This window comes from Oryctolagus cuniculus, chromosome 7, assembly GCF_051225735.1.
Source record: "Oryctolagus cuniculus isolate XC-2025 breed Fujian yellow rabbit chromosome 7, ASM5122573v1, whole genome shotgun sequence".
Taxonomy (NCBI): domain Eukaryota; kingdom Metazoa; phylum Chordata; class Mammalia; order Lagomorpha; family Leporidae; genus Oryctolagus; species Oryctolagus cuniculus.
The window spans coordinates 116,974,374-116,992,653 of NC_142873.1; the positions used below are offsets into that span (position 1 = coordinate 116,974,374).

The window sequence follows — 18,280 nt, forward strand, 5'->3', positions numbered from 1 at the left end:
ATTTGCCAAGAAATGAAAGATTGAGACATGATAGGAAACACTGGAACGCTTCAAGCAGCCTCTGAGACTCAAAGTCAGGTTTGAAGACATCCAGAAAGTGCTGGAAGCATGCATTCCTGACACTCAGTACGTGAAGGATGGATGGGACCTCGTTGGAGAGTATGGCACATTGTCCCCCCTCCAGGAAGACAAACAGAAGCTGGGGGCTTAGCAGACCAGAAAGGTCTAGAAGATTTCAGGCCCACCTTCCCGCCTAAGTATCTGCCATGTATTCTCAGATATCTTTCAAAATTAAAAAGGTAAAACAGTGCCCCCCTCAAGAAAACCCTCCTTCTAGGTCTGAGTTTGTGAATTTGCTATTCTACACAGTGTTTCTCTCAGATTGAAGTAGTATCCAACAGCATGGTTGTGAGAGTCGGTTCTGTAACTAGAGAGCTTGGGCTGGGATTTCTGCTCATCCCCTTGCTGCACCATCCCGCAGAGGTGCCTCAGTTTCCTGAACTGGGAAAGGAGGGTCACCTCAGTGTGGTGGTGACAGCAAGGCCTGGGGCACCACCCCTGGCAGCTCCTTGTCCGTGGTGAAGTGCAGCTCACAGAGAGAATTACCCTGACCTGACACTAGCAGCAGGTCGCTAAAGCACCTTGCTTTAGGATCTCTGACTTCTTTATGGGATTGAACTTGTTATTCCAAAGGCATGGTGACATCTGGTTAAACTGAGTCAAACCCTGAATTTCACATGCAAAACTCTCCCACCTCTCCTGCTGCCTCCCTCCCAAGTAATCTTATGTGTGAATTCTCTCTCTAATCAAGCCAGATGAGATGACCTGCCGCTCATGGGATGGGGGCTCAGACTGGGATCATCGTAAGGAAATCAAACACTGCTACTGCCCCTTGCACTTCCAAGTGCAGCATATGCATTTTGATGCTGACACAGTCAACAGTGACAGAGGAGGAGAGGGAAAGAAAGAGGAGAACTGACTGTGGTGGCGTCTGCACAAGGCTCAACACCCACCAAGAGATTTTCTCATGGCCACGAGTCTTTAAGCCAAGACTGCCAGCCCTCTTACTTAGCTGGTTGGCTTTCCCAAGGCCAACTATTATCAGGAAAACCAAATTTAGCACCTAGAAAATCACAGGGTAACAGAGGGGCCCTGTGATGATCTGAAAGGCACAGCTCTTAAGCCTACTGTTAAAACAGTCCCCACTGCTAACAGCTACCATGATTAGTGCCTTCGCCTTCTAAGGCCCTACCACTGTAACTTGCCAAGAACCAATCCAAAATGCACAAACCTCCCAGCCCTTCCTGGTTCAGGGAGATGGGAATCCCAGCTGCCCTACTCCATGCTTTCTGCCATGGTAGGCCTGACTGGAGCCACTAGGGGGAGCCCCTGCATTAGGAGCAAAAGGACTTGACTGGCCCAGTGCTCACCTGGGGTTAGGAGAAGCGCTCCAAGTTCTCCTGTAGCATCATAGGCTTCACCAATGCATGCAGAGGCAAGAGTGGGAAACGGGGTGCTGCTGAGCCACTCTAGCTCTGAGGATTGGGCGCCCCAAGCTGAGTATGAGCAGTCTACACAGCAGGGTTGCTCAGACTGAGCTGTCGAGTTGGTGTAGGGGATATGCTGACCATTATTTAATTAAATGGCATATTGTGGCTCAGAACAGAATGGAAAACATCAGTGGGATCACACACAGTAAGAGTGATTATGGCTTTGGGAAGTTTTTATGTTAGTATATGTGCCTGTTTATGAGGGCAATCACGATGTCAAAGGGTTATCATACTGTGAGTCATTAACAAGGTTTAAATACACTGAGATAAAAAGTTCCCAGAAAGCCCAGACTCCCAGACCTTAGACCAGAAGCACAGCATTGACTGAATGCCTTGCTGGGGCCTTGAAGCCTGTATTGCTGATTGATTCTCAACCATCACCTGCTGGATGACGTGGGCGGGTAATGGGACTTCCTCACCTGCTCCCACCTCTTCTCCCCTGGTCCAGGCAAGGTAATCTGTTCACTTACAGAGCTTGGCCCAACAAAAGCAAGAAAAGGCACACAGGCTGCATAAGGCAGGGCTCAAGCCACCTGCCCTGCCCGGCCCTGGACCCAGCACAGCTGGGGGCCCCCAAAACTGGGAACTCACGCTCAGTTTCTGCACCAGCCCTGTCAGGGAAAATGAAGAAAAACACTCCCAGAAAAACAAAACTGGCGGTATAAACCCTGATTATGTGATTGGGCAGGGTATTCCATCTCTCTAAACAGCATTTTCCTCCTTTTGAAATTTGGAGCAGAGCACTCTCCGGGCTATTGTAGGAGTTAAGAGTCATAATGCATGCAAACCCCCCCCCCCAACAGGTGCTCCACCCTGTGAGCTCCCCCTCGCTTCTGCTAAACACCCCCAGGGGCTCAGGGCCTCTTCCGGCTTTGGTCTGTGGTCTTGCTGGCCTGAGAAAGCATTTTGTGAAGTAGCCATGGGGGTGGGGGGTGGGGCGGAGTTGGCTGGGGGTTGAGACTAATGGAGATTACATTGTCCAGCCTGAGCTTTCCCTGCTAACAGAGGAGGGAGCTGTCCCCATTCCCCAGCGACTCCCCCAGCCTCAGGCTGGCAGGACAGGAAATCCCTGGAGGGGCGTGACTGTAGATCAGCCCTGGATCCCTGGGCAGAGCTGCTTGCTGGGCACGCTGGGCTCTGTGGATCTGGGGGACAGAGGCCTCCCTCGGGACTCCCTGCAGGTGCTTGGTGCTGGCCAGGCTTGAAGGATGGAGGCCAGCTGGGGCCCAGCCCCGGGAGAGGGTGGAGCCACAGTGCAGGTGGGGCAGGTGGAGCCTCTGGGCTCAGGTGTATCCAGGGCTGCGGGAAGTGAAGGCTCCCTAGCCGGCAGAGGCGGAGGAGCCGCGCAGACTGCTGGCCCCAGAATCCGGCTCTGGGAAGCCGGGTTTGTCTCCCAGATTCTGCCTCACAGAAAAGCAATGGAAGAGGTAAGGCCTGCTGGTCTGGATGACAGCTGTCTCTGTGTCCTTGCTCGCCTGTCCTTGCTGGGGGTGGGTCCTCCGGAGGGGAGAACCATGAGGAAAAGCTGCGTGTGAGTCGTGCTAGACAGGAATGAGGGGTTGGGACCTGTCAGCACCCTTCAGCTCACACTGGCCTTGCCCAGAGAAGCTGGGAGTGAGGAGGGTTTTGCTGTCTGGTGGTCCCTCTGGAGTGAGGGGACAGCATGAGGGGAGCTGGCTGTAACGGGGATCTGGGCTTCTCGCCTACTCCCCCAGCCACCGTGTGAGTGGCCCTGGCCCCCACGCATGCATGTGCCTGCGTGTGCTTGCCCTCCTGCACCATGGCTGGCTCTGGTGGCCATCAGTGGGCAGAGCTCGGAGCAGGGCATCAGCAGCTTTGCACTGCACGCTTGCGGCTGGAGTTTGGACCCTGCTCATCATTAACGGTGTGGTCTGGGGCCAGTGTGTTTGTCTTCCTGGGCTCTGGGTTCCTGGCTGGCAAAATAGGATTACTACCAGTTTGAGATCACAGCAGGTGCCTGGAAGACGGGAGATGGCGCATGGGGAAGTGCTGAGCACCAAGCCAGGTGGCGTTCCCTTGCCAGCATTGGCACACCTGGATCTCTCTCCGCCCCACTGCCCACATTTCCTTGTTCCTCCTCCTGTTCTCTTCCCTCTGGTCCCCTGTTCAGGACATCTGTTCCCTGTGTGTGTGTGCGTGCATGGTTTGCTCCTATACCACTTTTACTCATTTAGGGTCAAATCATTTTCTCCTGTGAGGTGTGTGTGTGGCGTCCCACTCAGATGTTTAGTTTTAAATCAGGACAGAGGAGCTGTCCCAGCTGTTGCCTGTCCCAGGGCAGGAGGCACCTGTTTCTGTGGCCCATCCCTCCAGACCCAGGAGCTGAGTTTGGAAAGACTCTGGCAAGGGCACCCTGGTCCTGCCTCCATCTCTCTCTCCTCTGCATCCTGCCCACCCCCACCCTCCACACACATTTCATTGTTTAGCAACTTCTGAGGAGTTCCTCTGTAGAAATGTGCCAGGCTGAGCAGGTTTGGTGTGCTGGAAATAAAGGAAACACACCTGTCTTTTGCTGTCTCTGATTGGCCAGGATCTGCAGTGGCATCTGTCCATTCATCTAAGTGGGGAAACTGATGACCCAAAGTTACCACTTTCTCAGTAGCACACAGCTGGTACAATAGCAGCACTGGGTGTGAGCCTGCTGTTGTCGATAACAGCTACTGAGTGCCAATGATAAGCCAGGCATCACTAGAAAGAACGCAGCAGAACAGGCAGGTTGCTAGACAATACAGAGGAAATTCACATATTGGTTAGCTCATAATATCTGCCTGGAGTAACCTCACGTGAGCTTTTACTGACCAGAGAGAGGCAGCTAAATGTGGATAGCTTCTCATCTTAAAAGGAGGATTTTGTATAATTAAGAAAAATCATAGCACTCATTTATTCAACAAATGCAAGCATGTATTATTGACCACTTGCTTTGTGGTGTCAGATCCTGTTTTAGATGTTGTAGATGCAGCAGTAAATTGGTCAAAATCTCCTGCTTTTGTATAATGTGTATGTTAGTTGGGGAAGACAAATGAGCGTATGTGTGAAATGGCCCTAAGTGCAATGGTGATACACAAAACAGAAAAGGGTTTAAGGATGGAGAAGCAGCCGGAGAGGCTGCGTTCTTAAATGGGATTGTTTCCAGAAAGGTGACATGGTAAGGTGCATTTGGATAGAACCTTGAAGGTTGTAAGGGAAGTGGCAACATGGCTGTTTCAGGGAAGAGTGTGCTACAGAGAGAAAATAGCAGATGCAAAGGCCCTGAGGCAGAAGCTTATCTGATGTGATCAAGGAATAGCAAAAATGGCCAGAAGGACTGGCACCATGGAAGCAAGGGCCAGGGACTGTGGGTTCAGATCATACAGCACCCTGGAACCTACCACAGAAACTTCAGATCTTCTGAGTGTTGTGAGCAGCTCACCGATTCAGCTCACATTCTCCAAGGATTGTCTTCTGTTGTTTTGGAAATAGATGACAGGGAGAGCAAGGGAGGAAGCTGGCTGGCTGGGAAGGGATCCAAGCAAAGAAGGGTTTGAAGTTCAGACCAGTCTAAACAGTGGAGGTGGCTGGAGGCCACCAGACTGTATATGTAGATGGTTCTCAACCTACGGTTGTTTGACTTAATGATTTTTTTTTATAATCGTACAAAAGCAATATGCATTCAGCAGAAACTTTATTTCAAATTTTGAATTTGAATGTTTTTCCTGGGCTGGGGACATGCACTATGATACTCCATCATGGGGAAGAGAGTCAGCAATGAGCCACATGTCCCAGTCAGCCACTCAATCACAAGGGCAAACACCCAGTACTCTACAGCACCCAATGCTGGGAAGCTACAATATCAGGTAGTGAGGTGTGCTAAACAGGCTTTTGACTTAACACTATTTTCAGCTTAGGGTGGGTTTACTTGACATTAACCACCTTATAAGCCAAAGAGCATCTATATATTGCAGGAATTACTGATGGGTTGGACAAAAAGCAGTAAAAGAAATGGAGGGATTGTCAATGACCCCAAGGAGTGAAACCATCTGGGAGAATGAAGTTGATGTCTACTGAGAACTTAGCACAAAGAGGGGTGGGGATCAGGTGTTCCTTTTAGGCACAGTGTGTTTGAGCAGCTGAGTAGGTAGTTGGATGTGTGAGTTTAGAGTTCCAAGGAGATCTAATCAATAAAATGTGAGGATACTTCAAAAAGTTTGTGGGAAATGGACTTAGAAGCTTATTTTGGGCATGGGTGTTTGGTACAGTGGGTAAGAGAGCACTTGGGATGCCCATAACCCCTATCAGGGTGCCTGACTGAGTCCTGGCTCTGCCTCTTCCCATCCAATTTCCTGCTAATGCACTCCTTGGGAAACTGCAAATGATGGCTTAGATACTCGGGTGCTTGCTACTCCCACAGGAGACCCCCACTGAGTTTTTGGCTCACAGAGACCACAAAGCCTGGTACCTACATGCACAGCCTCAGGGACAGCCTGACAAGTTTCAACTTCTGGTTGTACCATATACAAATACCAGCTGTTCAACTTGGAGCAACTTAATTTCTCTGTGCCCCAGTTACCTCATTTGTAAAGGAGAAGTACTACTGTCTACCTCTTGACATTCAGCTATGAAGTTTTCTTGCACATAGAGCTTAAAATAGCTCACTGAACTCATGGGGCAGTTGAATACAAACTAAAACAACTGCAACTTATAACAAATAGCTGAACTGTTGCCGGTTGGATTCTGTCTTCCCCTTTCCCAAAGTTCTGTGTTGAAATTCTGACTCCTAGGACCTCTTAATGTAACTTATTTGGAGATAGGGTCTTTTTTTTTTTTTAGATTTATTTTATTTATTTGAAAGACAGAGTTACAGAGAGAGGTATAGACAGAGAGGTTCACTCCCCAGATGGCTGCAATGGCTGGAGCTGCAACTGATCTGAAGCTAGGAGCCAGAAGCTTCTTCTGGGTCTTTGATGTGGGCGCAGGGGCCCAAGGACTTGGGCCATCTTCTACTGCTATCCCAGGCCATAGCAGAGAGCTGGAAGAGGAGCACCCGGGACTAGAACCGGTGCCCATATGAGATGCTGGCGCCTCAGGCCAGGCCTTTAACCCACTGTGCCACAGCACTGGCAGATAGGGTCTTTTTAAAAAATTATTTATTTGAAAGAGGAGAGAGAATGAGAGGGGGAGAGAGAATGAGAGGGGGAGAGAGAATGAGAGGGGGAGAGAGAATGAGAGGGGGAGAGGGAGGGAGAGGAGAGGGGGGGAGAGGGAGAGGGATGGAGAGGAGGAGAGGGGGAGAGGGAGAGGGATGGAGAGGAGGAGAGGGAGGGAGAGAAGGGGAGAGGGAGAACACTTCAATCATGGGAAGGGGCCTGCAGAAGGCCCTGCCCTCACAGTCCTCAGAAGGAACCGACACTGCTGATGCCCTCACCGTGGACTTCTGGTCTCTAGCTCTGAGGCAATGCAGTGCTGCTTACGCTGTCCAGTGGGTGGTGCTTTGCCAGGCAGCCCTAGCAAACTCATGCACAGACCTTCCCAGCAGATTACTTACCAGAGTGGGGCAGCGCCTCCCCCAGCGAGCTGGGAGGTGTTTTGTATCACATTACTGTTTTGACCTCACCAAAAACATCAGCTGTGCTTAGCTCTTCAGAGCAGAAATCCGAGAAGTGTTTATTACTACTTGGCATGGGAACTGGACGGAAATGATCCTGGGACCTCAGTTGGGGTTCTTCCCTGTTCACCAACTACTTGGTTTTGATTTTCACATCTTTATAATCTAAAATAATAAACCCTGGGGGGGGGAGATTTTTAAATATTAATAAAAAGAAGCAACATTATTTATACTAAGTAAGTTACAAATAATGATCTTCAGGAGTAAGAGTTAATTTTGTAACATTAGAAAGAGTTAAAGTTTTTACTTACTGCTTTTCATTAGTCTTTACCGTTATCATCCTCCCCATTTTATAGATAGGACAGAATTCAGATTCAAATTCAGATCTGTTGGGATCCAGAGTCTCCATTCTCTTTTTTAAAAGTTTATTTATTTGAGAGGTAGAATTACAGACAGTGAGAGGGAGAGACAGAAAGTCTTCCTTCCGTTGCTTCACTCTCCAGATGTCTGCAATGGCTGGAGCTGTGCCGATCCGAAGCCAGGAGCCAGGTGCAGGGGTCATGCCGGGGCAGGGGTCCAAGAACTTTGGCCATCTTCTACTGCTTTCCCAGTCCATAGCAGAGAGCTGGATTGGAAGAGGGGTAGCCAGGACTAGAACCAGTGCCCATATGGGATGCTGGCACTGCAGGTGGAGAATTAACCTACCATGCCATGGAGCCGGCTCCTAGAAACTCCATTCTCAATGGTAGGATCCTTTTCATCATGATGATAATGGTATATTGGACAGAGATAAGCTACTGGTTAGTTCTCCAAAGGTGGGGAGGTAGAGGGTCAGAAAATGGTTTGAATTATAATGCCAGTTCTACTACAGACTTTGGATTGTGAAATTTTTGTGATATCAACAACACTGAATGTTAGGATAGGACTTTATTATAGCACATTCAAGTCATTATTCCATATAGTCCTTATAGACAAAATTATCAAGTAGGCATTAATAGGAGATAAAGAAACTAAAACTCAGAGAAGATAGGCGATTTGTTCAAAGTCATATGGTTTCTTTTGAGTCTAATTGGAGAGCCTCTGAAAGTAATCTGGCATTTCTGTCATGCACATTTTAGAATCTTTTTATGTTTTACTGCAGTGAGTTTGATTACAATGTGTCATGGTGTAGCTCTTTTCTGTTCATATCTATTAGGAGTTCTATGTGCTTCCTGTACTTGGATGTCCCTTTCTCCAAATTAAGGAAGTTTTGTTATTATTGCACTAAAAAGGCCTTCTAATCCTTTCTTTCCACGCCTTCAGGAACTGTTAGAACTTGTATGTTGGGTCGTTTTGTAGTATCCTGTAGATTCTCAACAGTGTTCTTTAGTTTTCTAATTTCCTCTTTTTGTTTTTGGTCTGACTGTATAATTTCCTGTGCTTTGTCTTCTAAGTCTGATGCTCATTCTTCTGCTTCATTGATTCTGTTGTTAAGGCTTTCCACTGCAGTTTTTTATTTTTCTATTGAATTCTTCATTTCATTTTGATTTCTCTTTAAGATCTCAATTTTGTGGGAGAAATTTTCTTTCATGTCTTGTATGGATTTCAGTAGTTTGTGCCTTTGCTTCTGATTACTTCCATGTCATGATCAATTTTTTGAATTCCATTTCTTGGATTTTTTCAGTTTCATCATTTTCACAATCTGGTATTGAAGTGTTGTGTTCTTTTGGGGGCATCATGTTGTAGTCCTTGTTCTTGTTTCTTGAATTAGTGCATTTTTTATTTGGTATCTGTGGAGATACTCATTTTGTTTTTTCACTGCGGAGGCTTTTATCTTTGTACTATGCCTCTGTAGATAAGTGGAGTGTCTGTTTTTAGTGAATATCTAGGGGTGGTGTGGCCAGAGAACTCTGTTCAGTTCTCCAAAGTGAAGGGCATGTCTAAGGTGACACACCCAGGTTTGGCGTGGTAGATCTCCTCTTTTTTTTTTTTTTTTTAGATCTAAAGAGAGGTTTATTTTGCTCAGCTGATTGCCTCTCCTCAAAGGAACCCAGTGCCTGATCGCTAGACCCAGTGGGTCTGCTCTGCTCCAAGGACCATGCAAAGGATCAGTGCAATCCTCAGTGTAAGCTTAGATTTCCCCAGCAGTGTCCCTCACCCGGTAGCCAGGAGGCCCTAAACAATCACTGTGTTTTCTCAGTCTCAGCACCTAGGGCTTTCAGGGTCAAGGAGTGCAAGAGGAGCCACTCTGCCATGCTGGCCTGTCCTAACCGCAGGGGGACTGAGGCACTCCTGCTGGATGGAGTCCTGTCCTCTAAACTGGATTCGATGCCAGTGGGGTATATGGGTTTTTCCCTGTGGTAAGATCTCTGGATCACAGGCATGCACTTACCTACCAGCCGCATCCCTGCTCACTTCTCAATTGTGCTGGGCACATAGAGTCTTGCTGGTGGCACTTCCCTTCTGTAGGGATGGCACCCCACCCCTCCCGTTGCCAGATGGGTACAGCTGACATGGTGGAGACCATCTCTGTCGGTCGCTCTTGAATTGCTGTGGGTGCCCCTGCTGACTGGGTGGAGGGCAACCCCAACAGTGGTTGGGTGCACGCACACAAGCTGAAGCAGCTGCTACATGCCTATGTCCAAAAGTGGTGCCAGCCTTCCCACCGCTGGCTGCAGGTAGTTGTTGTAGGAGGGAGGAGGGGAGAGAGAGATGGTGCTGCTATTTTTTTTCCACCTCCTTTGGGTAAGCAGTTGGCCTTCTGTCCTGAGGGATCCTGGCCAGATTCAAAGAGATGCAGTTCACTAAGCTCTCCCTCCCACTGTATCAAGAGTGGTGCGGGCCTATGGACTCTGATCTTGTTTGCCAGGTCAGGCACCTTCTTTCCCGGATCCAAGCTGCTGGGGCTTCTGTCGTCTCGCTGTACCTTGTTGCATGTCTGTACCTTCCACACGAGTCCAGGCTGTTTTTCCTACTTTCTCAGGATCTCCCACTGCAGTTTCCCCTGCAGCTTTACCCTGAGAGTGCACTTTCTCCACTTCTTTTCTATTAATTTCACCCCCCATAAATCAGACCGTCCTGTCACTATTCCACCATCTTGGAACCCCTCCTTGTTATGTACTTATTTTTAACATCAAGTTCAGGTGCATGAGTTGTATCCAGGTTGGAGCAGGGAGAAAGAGTATTGGATTGGGCATCTTGAGATATCTGTCTGAATCTGGTCTCTACCACTCTTGCATGTGTGCCATTAGGCAAATTATTTCACCTCTGTGGGCCTTGTTTTTCTCATTACTAACAAGAGTTTAAAAAGTAATCTGGGCCAGTGCCGCAGCTCAATAGGCTAATCCTCCGCCTGCGGTGTCGGCACACCAGGTTCTAGTCCCGGTCGGGGCGCCAGATTCTTTCCCGGTTGCCCCTCTTCCAGTCCAGCTCTCTGCTGTAGCCTAGGAGTGCGGTGGAGGATGGCCCAAGTGCTTGGGCCCTGCATCCCATGGGAGACCAGAAGCACCTGGCTCCTGGCTTCGGATCAGCGTGGTGAGGCAGCCACAGTGCGCCGGCTGTGGTGGCCATTGGAGGGTGAAACAACGGCAAAAGGAAGACCTTTCTCTCTCTCTCTCTCTCTCTCTCTCTCTCACTGTCCACTCTGCCTGTCAAAAAATATAAGTAAAAAAAAAAAGTAATATGATACCTTAAAAAGTGTCTAGCATCAAAAATGTCCATTGGAGCTGGATGATGGATACCTTATGAAAAATTCTGTATGAGTTTTTCTGTCTCTGATCTCCATATCATATACGAAGGACCCTAATGCCTGGCTCTATAATTATCAAAAATGAGTGAATTTCCAGGACATGTGCTGTGAATTTCCCTTGAGTACTGGCCACAGTGCCTTGCTTAGTGACTATTTTGTTAACCTGATGTCCCAGGAAGGGAGAAAGACATTGTTCAGTATATGCTCTGTGCCAGTCTCTACAACTAGATGAATTACTTCACTCAGACCTCACAAATTCTTTAACAATGTTACCCTTACTTTACATAAGAGGGGGCAAATCCTTCAGAGTTATGTGATTTTATCCAAGGTCTCATGGTTTCAAACCCATGGAAACAGGATTTGATCTAGATGTTGGATAGAAAGCTATAAATGCTCAATATTGACTATCACACCACTTATTGAATTCATTATCCACAGAAACATGAAGATATAAATTGTACATTTATCTTAAATTTGATTTGGAATGAAGTTGATTTGCTGCCCAAGAAATAAAATAACTACCACTAAATCGGTAATATTTCTAACCTCCTCCAAGAGCAGGGAATTCTTCTTTGAGTCCAGGAGGAAAACCTTTGAGAGTCAACACTGAAAGTGGTGATTAAAGACTCTGATTCAACCTGCCATTTTCATTTTTCAAGTGAGGATTCAGAAGATTTGCTCAAAGTCACATAGACTATCGCTGCCAGAACCAAGAATGAGTCTTCAAGCATTTGTTACCTACCTGGATGGGAGAATTGGACCCCCAAAAGGACATTTCATATAAATGTTCGAGTAATTTTGGTCAGATACAGCAGATATCATTCAACCTTTTCACTGAGACTCTGAGAATTAAGGGATGTCCCAAGCTTGAACCTCCAGCAATCTCACCTGTGCCCGTAACCTGCACTGCACAGTTTCCTCTGGGTGGGCATCGCCCTTTGTCACTGATGTTGGTGGTGTGGAACGGTGATACTTGGGATTCCTTCTCATGTACTCCAGCTCCTGCTCCCCAGTGCACCCCTGCATTGGAGGACACAGTTTATGGCAAGTGTTCCCACAGTGGGTCAAGAAGTTGAATGTTCTCTCTTAATTAGGGTCGAGAAGCTCTCTGTTCACACTGAGAGAGATGAGAAGGATTTATAACCCAGGAGGTCAGGATGAATGCGTAGACCATTGATATTTGAAGGCTTCTTTGAGAAGTATTCAGACAGCTGCAGCTGGATTTGAATCAACTTTTTTACTGGAGGGTGTGGCCAGGGTTCCAAAGGGAGCCTTACATAAATACCTGCCATGAAGAAATATCTTTTCTGAAAGAGATTTGAGGAACAGCAAATAGATTTTAAAAATTAAGATTTATTATTTATTTGTTTGAAAGACAGAGTGACAAAGAATTTTTTTCCATCCACTACTTCACTCCCAAAATGGCTGCAACAGCCAGGGATGGGCCAAGACAAAGAGCCTTGCACTCCATCTGGGTCTCACAGGAAGATGGCAGGACTCCAAGGACTTCCACTGCTTTCCCAGGTGCAAGAGCAGGAAGCTGATTGGGAAGCAGAGCAACAGATTGGGACCTGTGCTCCGACAAGGGATGCTGGCATCCTAGGCAGAGGCTTAACCTCTGTGCCACAGTACTGGCCCCAGTAAAAGTGTTTTGACAGTGCCATTTTCTGTGGGCCTTGTATATGGTTAAAACTACTTCTGTTTTTTCAAATGGAGATACAGAGGCAAACCACGCCTTTGGGTTTCCTCTTCCTTTTTGGGTGGGTCTATCCCTTCAACAACCTGATACCAGAAGAAGCTGTTAACTGAATATGCCCTTCCAGAGATGGGGAACCTTTCCCCCATGAAGGGCCATTAGAGAGTTGTTACATTTTGAGTTCTACCTGTAATTGCTGTGGCAGGCCCCGATTAAATGATTGCGGGAGCCTTATATGGCTCGTGGACTGGACATTGCCTACCCCCACTCAGCTTCTGGATTGAATCTCAGTGCACAACTTGCTGGCCGTGTGTTTTTCAGCAAGTTGTTCAATCTCTCTGGGTCTCTCAGTGGGAGCATCTACCTCCTTCAAGACAGTACCTACCCTAGAGCAGATAGAGATTAATAAATATGGAACACTTTGACTCATGCTTGATGCATGTACATGCTCAGAAAATATTAGCTGTTGCTATTGTTGAGGATGATAATATCCATTAAAGAAGTGCATGGTCTACTGGGAGACAGAAAAATAGAGAGTCATAGTCTGATAAATTCAGTGATAGAGAAACACACAGGATATTACAGATCATGGAAAATGAGAATATATCCCAAACAGGAAGGAGAGAGGGAATGGAGAGAGTCACATAAGACTTCAACCTGAAATCTACAGAAGGGCAAGGAACAGGAGTAGCTGGAGCCCAGGGATGCCCTGGCTGGACTAGCAACAGGTGCACCATCTAGAGTGGTTGAGACAACATACTCTAAACTCCCCCAGCTGGGTGGGAATCCTGCCTTAGGCTGTGTGCCCTTGGAAACATTATTTCAGTCTCTCCAGGCTTCAGCTTCTTCATCTGCAAAATGGCAGTAATAACAGAAGCTGTTTCATAGTTTTGCTTTTGTAAAGGTAAAGTGAGTTTTACACATAAAGATCTTAGTATATCACTGGCACATGACTAGGGGTCAATTTTTGGCTTGTTGCAATAAAAGGTTATCCATCCTAAAATGTCTAAGCCCAGTGGGTTTAAATAAAGCACCCAGGCCACAGGGCTATGAAGTGGGAGATCCAGGAGTTGAATCCAAGCCTGTGTGACCTCAGAGGTCTTCTGTGTAGCAGTAAAGGAGCCAAGAGCCCAGGAAACCAAGTACCATGGTGGCCTTCCTCAAGTGGCTTAGAGTTTACTAAGGAAGACATTCAAAGGTAATGTGATTACAATGCAGAATGACAGCTATCATGTGATGTGAACAATAAAATTATGTTTGAGTGACTGAGGTAACAGAGAGGAAGAATATTTTAGCTGGACTTGGGTGAGTCAGAGCAGGCTTCCCCAGAGAAGATAATTTCTGATAAGGGTTTTAAAAGATAAAAAACATTCACCAGGGCAGGCACTATGGTATAGTGGGTAAAGTTGCCACCTGTAGTGCTGGCATCCCATATGGGCACTGGATGGAGTCCCAGCTGCTCCACTTCTGATCCCGCTCCCTGATAACACATCTGGGAAGGCAGCAGAGGATGGCCCAAGCCCTTGGAACCCCTGCACCTGTGTGGGAGACCCAGAGGAATTTCTGGATCCTGGCTTCAGATTGGCCCAGCTATGGCTGTTGTGGCCATGTCAGGAGTGAACCAGCAGATGGATGACTTTCTCTCTCTAAATCTCTCTTTAAAAAAAAAAGTAAAAGGAAAATACTTACCAGGCAATGGAAGATATGAGTGGGGAAGGCAGTGCAGGAATAAGGAATAGCAGGTACAAAGGGCCTGAGGTAGGAAAGAGTATAGTTGTTTGGGGAGCCATTGGCAATTGTGTATGGCCCAGTTCTCAAACATGGGAAGTGATGGGACAGATGTGGGGAACTGTGCACCTCTGTGGAGGACTGGATCCTACATGCAGCAGTGGACAAAGCTTTAGGGTGAATAAAATGTGGGCTGCCCAAAGGGAGGGATATGATGGATAGCAGATTAACTCTTTCTCTTCCTCCTCAATTTGCTGTGAGCCAATGGGGACGTGACTAGAGAACGGCCTGCAAGTTTGAAAAGAGGGTCAGAGAATTGCTACGACCCTGCTTTCAGCCACCCCTCCTTGGTCTCATCCATTCATGGATTTGATAGTTCCTGTTGCCCACCTACCGTGAGGCACATGTTGTACTAAACACTGAAGTTCCACGCTCATTGTACTTTGTTTTCGAAAGGTTAATTCCAAGGGTCAACAGCTCTTTCCATCCAGAACATGCTTTTATGTCAGGCCTATTTCATTTGTTCTTAAAGATAGTGTCTTGAGTCTGAGTTGAGTTTTACTTTGCTCAAAGTGCCCCCATATTTCATTTTATTTGGTATATGTAAGCACCTGTGAGGACTATAGGTCACATAACAATTGTTCGCATCTTGAATTTGTATACTAGAAAAAAAAAGGGGGGATTCTGTGTCATCAGCTGGTCTTTAGCTGACTTCCATGATAAATCATTTTGATATGGTTGTACAAGATTGTGGTTAATGACTTCCCTGTGTGCATGTTCCTTGGCTCAACACGAGTTTATTAACTGTCAATTCTGTAACCAGTGCCAAGGTGAACTCTGACATTTCTAATCCTTGCCACAAACTTTCAAAATCAGAAAGCATCCCATTAGACTGTTGAACAAATTGAGCCTTCAAGAAACTAAGCAACTTTCTGAGATCTTGGTCTGACATCACAGGTATGCCAATTCTAGGTTGTTTGATTCCAATACGATGTCTCAATGAATAGAAAGCCTACAGCTTGTTCTTGAGGACTCCAAGACTTGCAAGACTTGGCAATCAGAAAGCTTGATCATTGCACTCCTGGTTCTTCTCTGTCTCCTCTCAAAGCTAGGCTATTATCTATATTTCTTCTTCGTTGCTAGCATCATGTGACATTAAAGTCTCATTACTTCCCGTTGTCAATGACCACAGAAATCTCAGCTACTATTCTAGTAGATCATGAGTTTTAGGCCGCAGAACCTGCCCCTCAGTTAATTTGGTTGTTTGCCTCAAGCTGATCTCTCTAAGTCACAAAGCCTGACCTAACACCCAGGAGACCAATTCACGGTCATTGTCCAGTTTTTTCCTTGCTAAGAATCCCCCTTGGTATTTTCCAGATTCGGTTCATAGAAAGGGAAGAGGAACCTCCAGAAGGGAGAAGGAATTGGACATGTGGATTGAGCCCAAGCAGAGCAGACTAAGTGGTTGCAGAGGGGGTCCTGGGTCCCAGCATCACAGGCTAGCCTTTGGCACAAGGTGGAGACAGAGGGGAGTGGGAGGAAGGGGGTAACAAGACAGGGTCATTTTGCAGAAGGAGGAGAACCAAGGGGACAGATTGGAGTGTAAGTGGAAAAAAACCTCTTGGATAGTTCATGTCACTGAACATAGGAGAAGGAGGCCAAAAATGGAAGTTTCTGTGCTACTAGAAACTAAAACATCACCTATCAGAACCAATTAATAGTTTCGGCTTTGTGAACAGTAGAGTTACAGACAGTGAGAGAGAGAGAGAAAGGTCTTCCTTCCATTGGTTCACTCCCCAAACGGCTGTGTAAATATTTAACTGTGTAAATATTTACTGAACATGAGCTCTTTGCCACAGATAATAATTTCATACTTGTCAAATCACCATGATGGTCATGCATGGTGAGCCTGGTCATCCTTTTTACTTCTCTGCTTCTCCCTTTTTGTCATCATCATTCTCTTTATCCATAGCACAACAGTCTTCATCAAAGACCCCTTACTGTGGGTTTCCCTGTGCCAGGCCCTAGATCAGTGTTAACATCCAACCATTCTTTGATTTCAGTAACTGTATCCCTAATACAGTCATCAGTAAATAGGGAGACAGATTTAATATAGCTTTGTCAAGGTGGCAAATCCAGAATTTAAACAAGGTAGGATTGTAACACAGGACTTTTTAATCCCCCAATCCCATATTGTTAGCCCTATTTCTGCACTTCAAGTAGCTCTTAGTCTAGGAAGGAAGGGGAAAACTCTAAAAAAGCACTAAGTGTACTAAACACTATGGTTCAATGAGGTACAGGAATTCTAGGAGCTTAGAGAAGTCACCACCTCTCACTGCACACCTGATGGGGAGCTGTGCTGAGTTGAGTCAAGCAAGATGAATATTTTGCCAGACAATAAATAAGGAGAAGAGCATTCTTGGAAGTAGGTGACACATGTGAAAAAGCTAGGGGGCATTTGTTCTTTCAATGAATGTTTATGAACTGTCTTCTGTGGGACTATGGTAAGAATCCCAAGGGTAAATAAAAAAGAGAAGTGAATCCAGTGCAATAGAAGAGTAGGAAGAGGTTAAGTCTGGATGCTCTGAGAAAAGTAGGGGAGGAAAACAGGAAAATAAGCAATTAATGGTATAAGAGAGTCTGCAAAACATTCATGGAAGTGCATGTTATAAAAAACATGGATTTAAAAATACTTTTTGCACAAAAATGAATTTACCTTTCATTTCCATTTATCATGAAATTTTCTTTTTTAAAGATATTTATTTATTTGACAGGTAGAGTTACAGACAGAGAGACAGAAAGCAAGGTCTTCCTTCCATTGGTTCACTCTGGAAATGGCCACAACGGCCAGAGCTACACTCATCTGAAGCCAGGAGCCAGGTGCTGCTTCCTGGCCTCCCATGCAGGTGCAGGGGCCCAAGCACTTGGGCCATCTTCCACTGCCCTCCCGGGCCACAGCAGAGAGTTGGACTGGAAGAGGAGCAACCGGGACTAGAACCCGGTGCCCATATGGGATGCTGGCGCCACAGGCAGAGGATTAACCTAGTGTGCCACCACGCTGGCCCCTATTATGAAATTTTTAAGTTCCCAAGTATAGTTGTAGTGTGTTTTGTAATTCATAATGCATTTCACCTGTCTAGAATACTACCTAGTATATAGTAGACACTGAAGTAGTAACTGAATGAATGGTCTGAACATAGCTCTTGGCCTGTAGGTTCCATGTGGACAGAGAGCAGCACCACTTTCATCCTCATGGGGCCCCTGCATTGTATAACCCCAATGGACTCCGTTGATCTAGCAGTCTATGTGGATGGCCTGTGTGACCGCATGATCAGTGCCCCGAATATGTATGTCACAGTAGCCTGGGTCAAATTACCATTATTCACTAAATAAGCTAATGAGCAAAGAAGTCAGAATGACCGTCACTCAGCCTCTTATTCACGCAAAGAGCATTGGTTAAATCCCTGCTGTACACAAGCCTCTGCATTTCACAGGCTGGGAGGCTATGTAAAGTGACTACCTCTCCCAGTCCATGCTTTTCTACTATAGTACACAATTTCTCTCCCTCCTTCCCTCTTTGAAAGTAAGAGCAACATGGGGAGAAAGAGAGAGGTGAGAGTGAACTTCCTTCCACTGATTCGCTCCCCAAATAGTCATGACAGCCAGGGCTGGCTAGGCCAAAGCCAGGAGCCAGGAGCTCCATCCAGATCATGCGTGTGGTGGCAGGGGCCCAAGCACTTGGGCCATCACCTACTGCCTTCCCAGTAGGGAGCTGGATCAGGAACGGGACTCAAACTGGCGCTGGCACCATGGGATGCCAGTGTTGCAAGTGGTGGCTTAGCTTTCTTTGCCACAAGCTGACCACCCAGTTCCTCTTTAAAGGCAGCAGTGCATGGTTCTGTCCAAAGGGCCAAGGTTGCTTCTTTCCCAGGAAACAGCTGGGCTGTGGAATGTGGTGTTGGCCCCACACAGCTGGC

General features: G+C 46.7%; 1 protein-coding gene across 6 annotated transcripts in view; it reads left to right on the top strand.

Annotated features, from left to right (window-relative positions):
* Window positions 1-2,538: 2,538 nt before the first annotated feature.
* Window positions 2,539-18,280, top strand: part of FYB2 (FYN binding protein 2) — a 172,758-nt gene continuing 157,016 nt past the window's right edge. For 3 of the 6 annotated variants that reach the window (XM_051856422.3, XM_089337356.1, XM_089337355.1), the window contains exon 1: window positions 2,540-2,977. In XM_051856422.3, the coding sequence (XP_051712382.3) occupies window positions 2,759-2,977 (219 nt within the window). In that variant the 5' untranslated portion in view covers window positions 2,540-2,758. Of the gene's footprint in view, window positions 2,978-18,280 lie in introns of all 6 variants that reach the window. The other 3 variants (XM_089337354.1, XM_008265195.5, XM_089337357.1) reach the window with 3 other exon arrangements.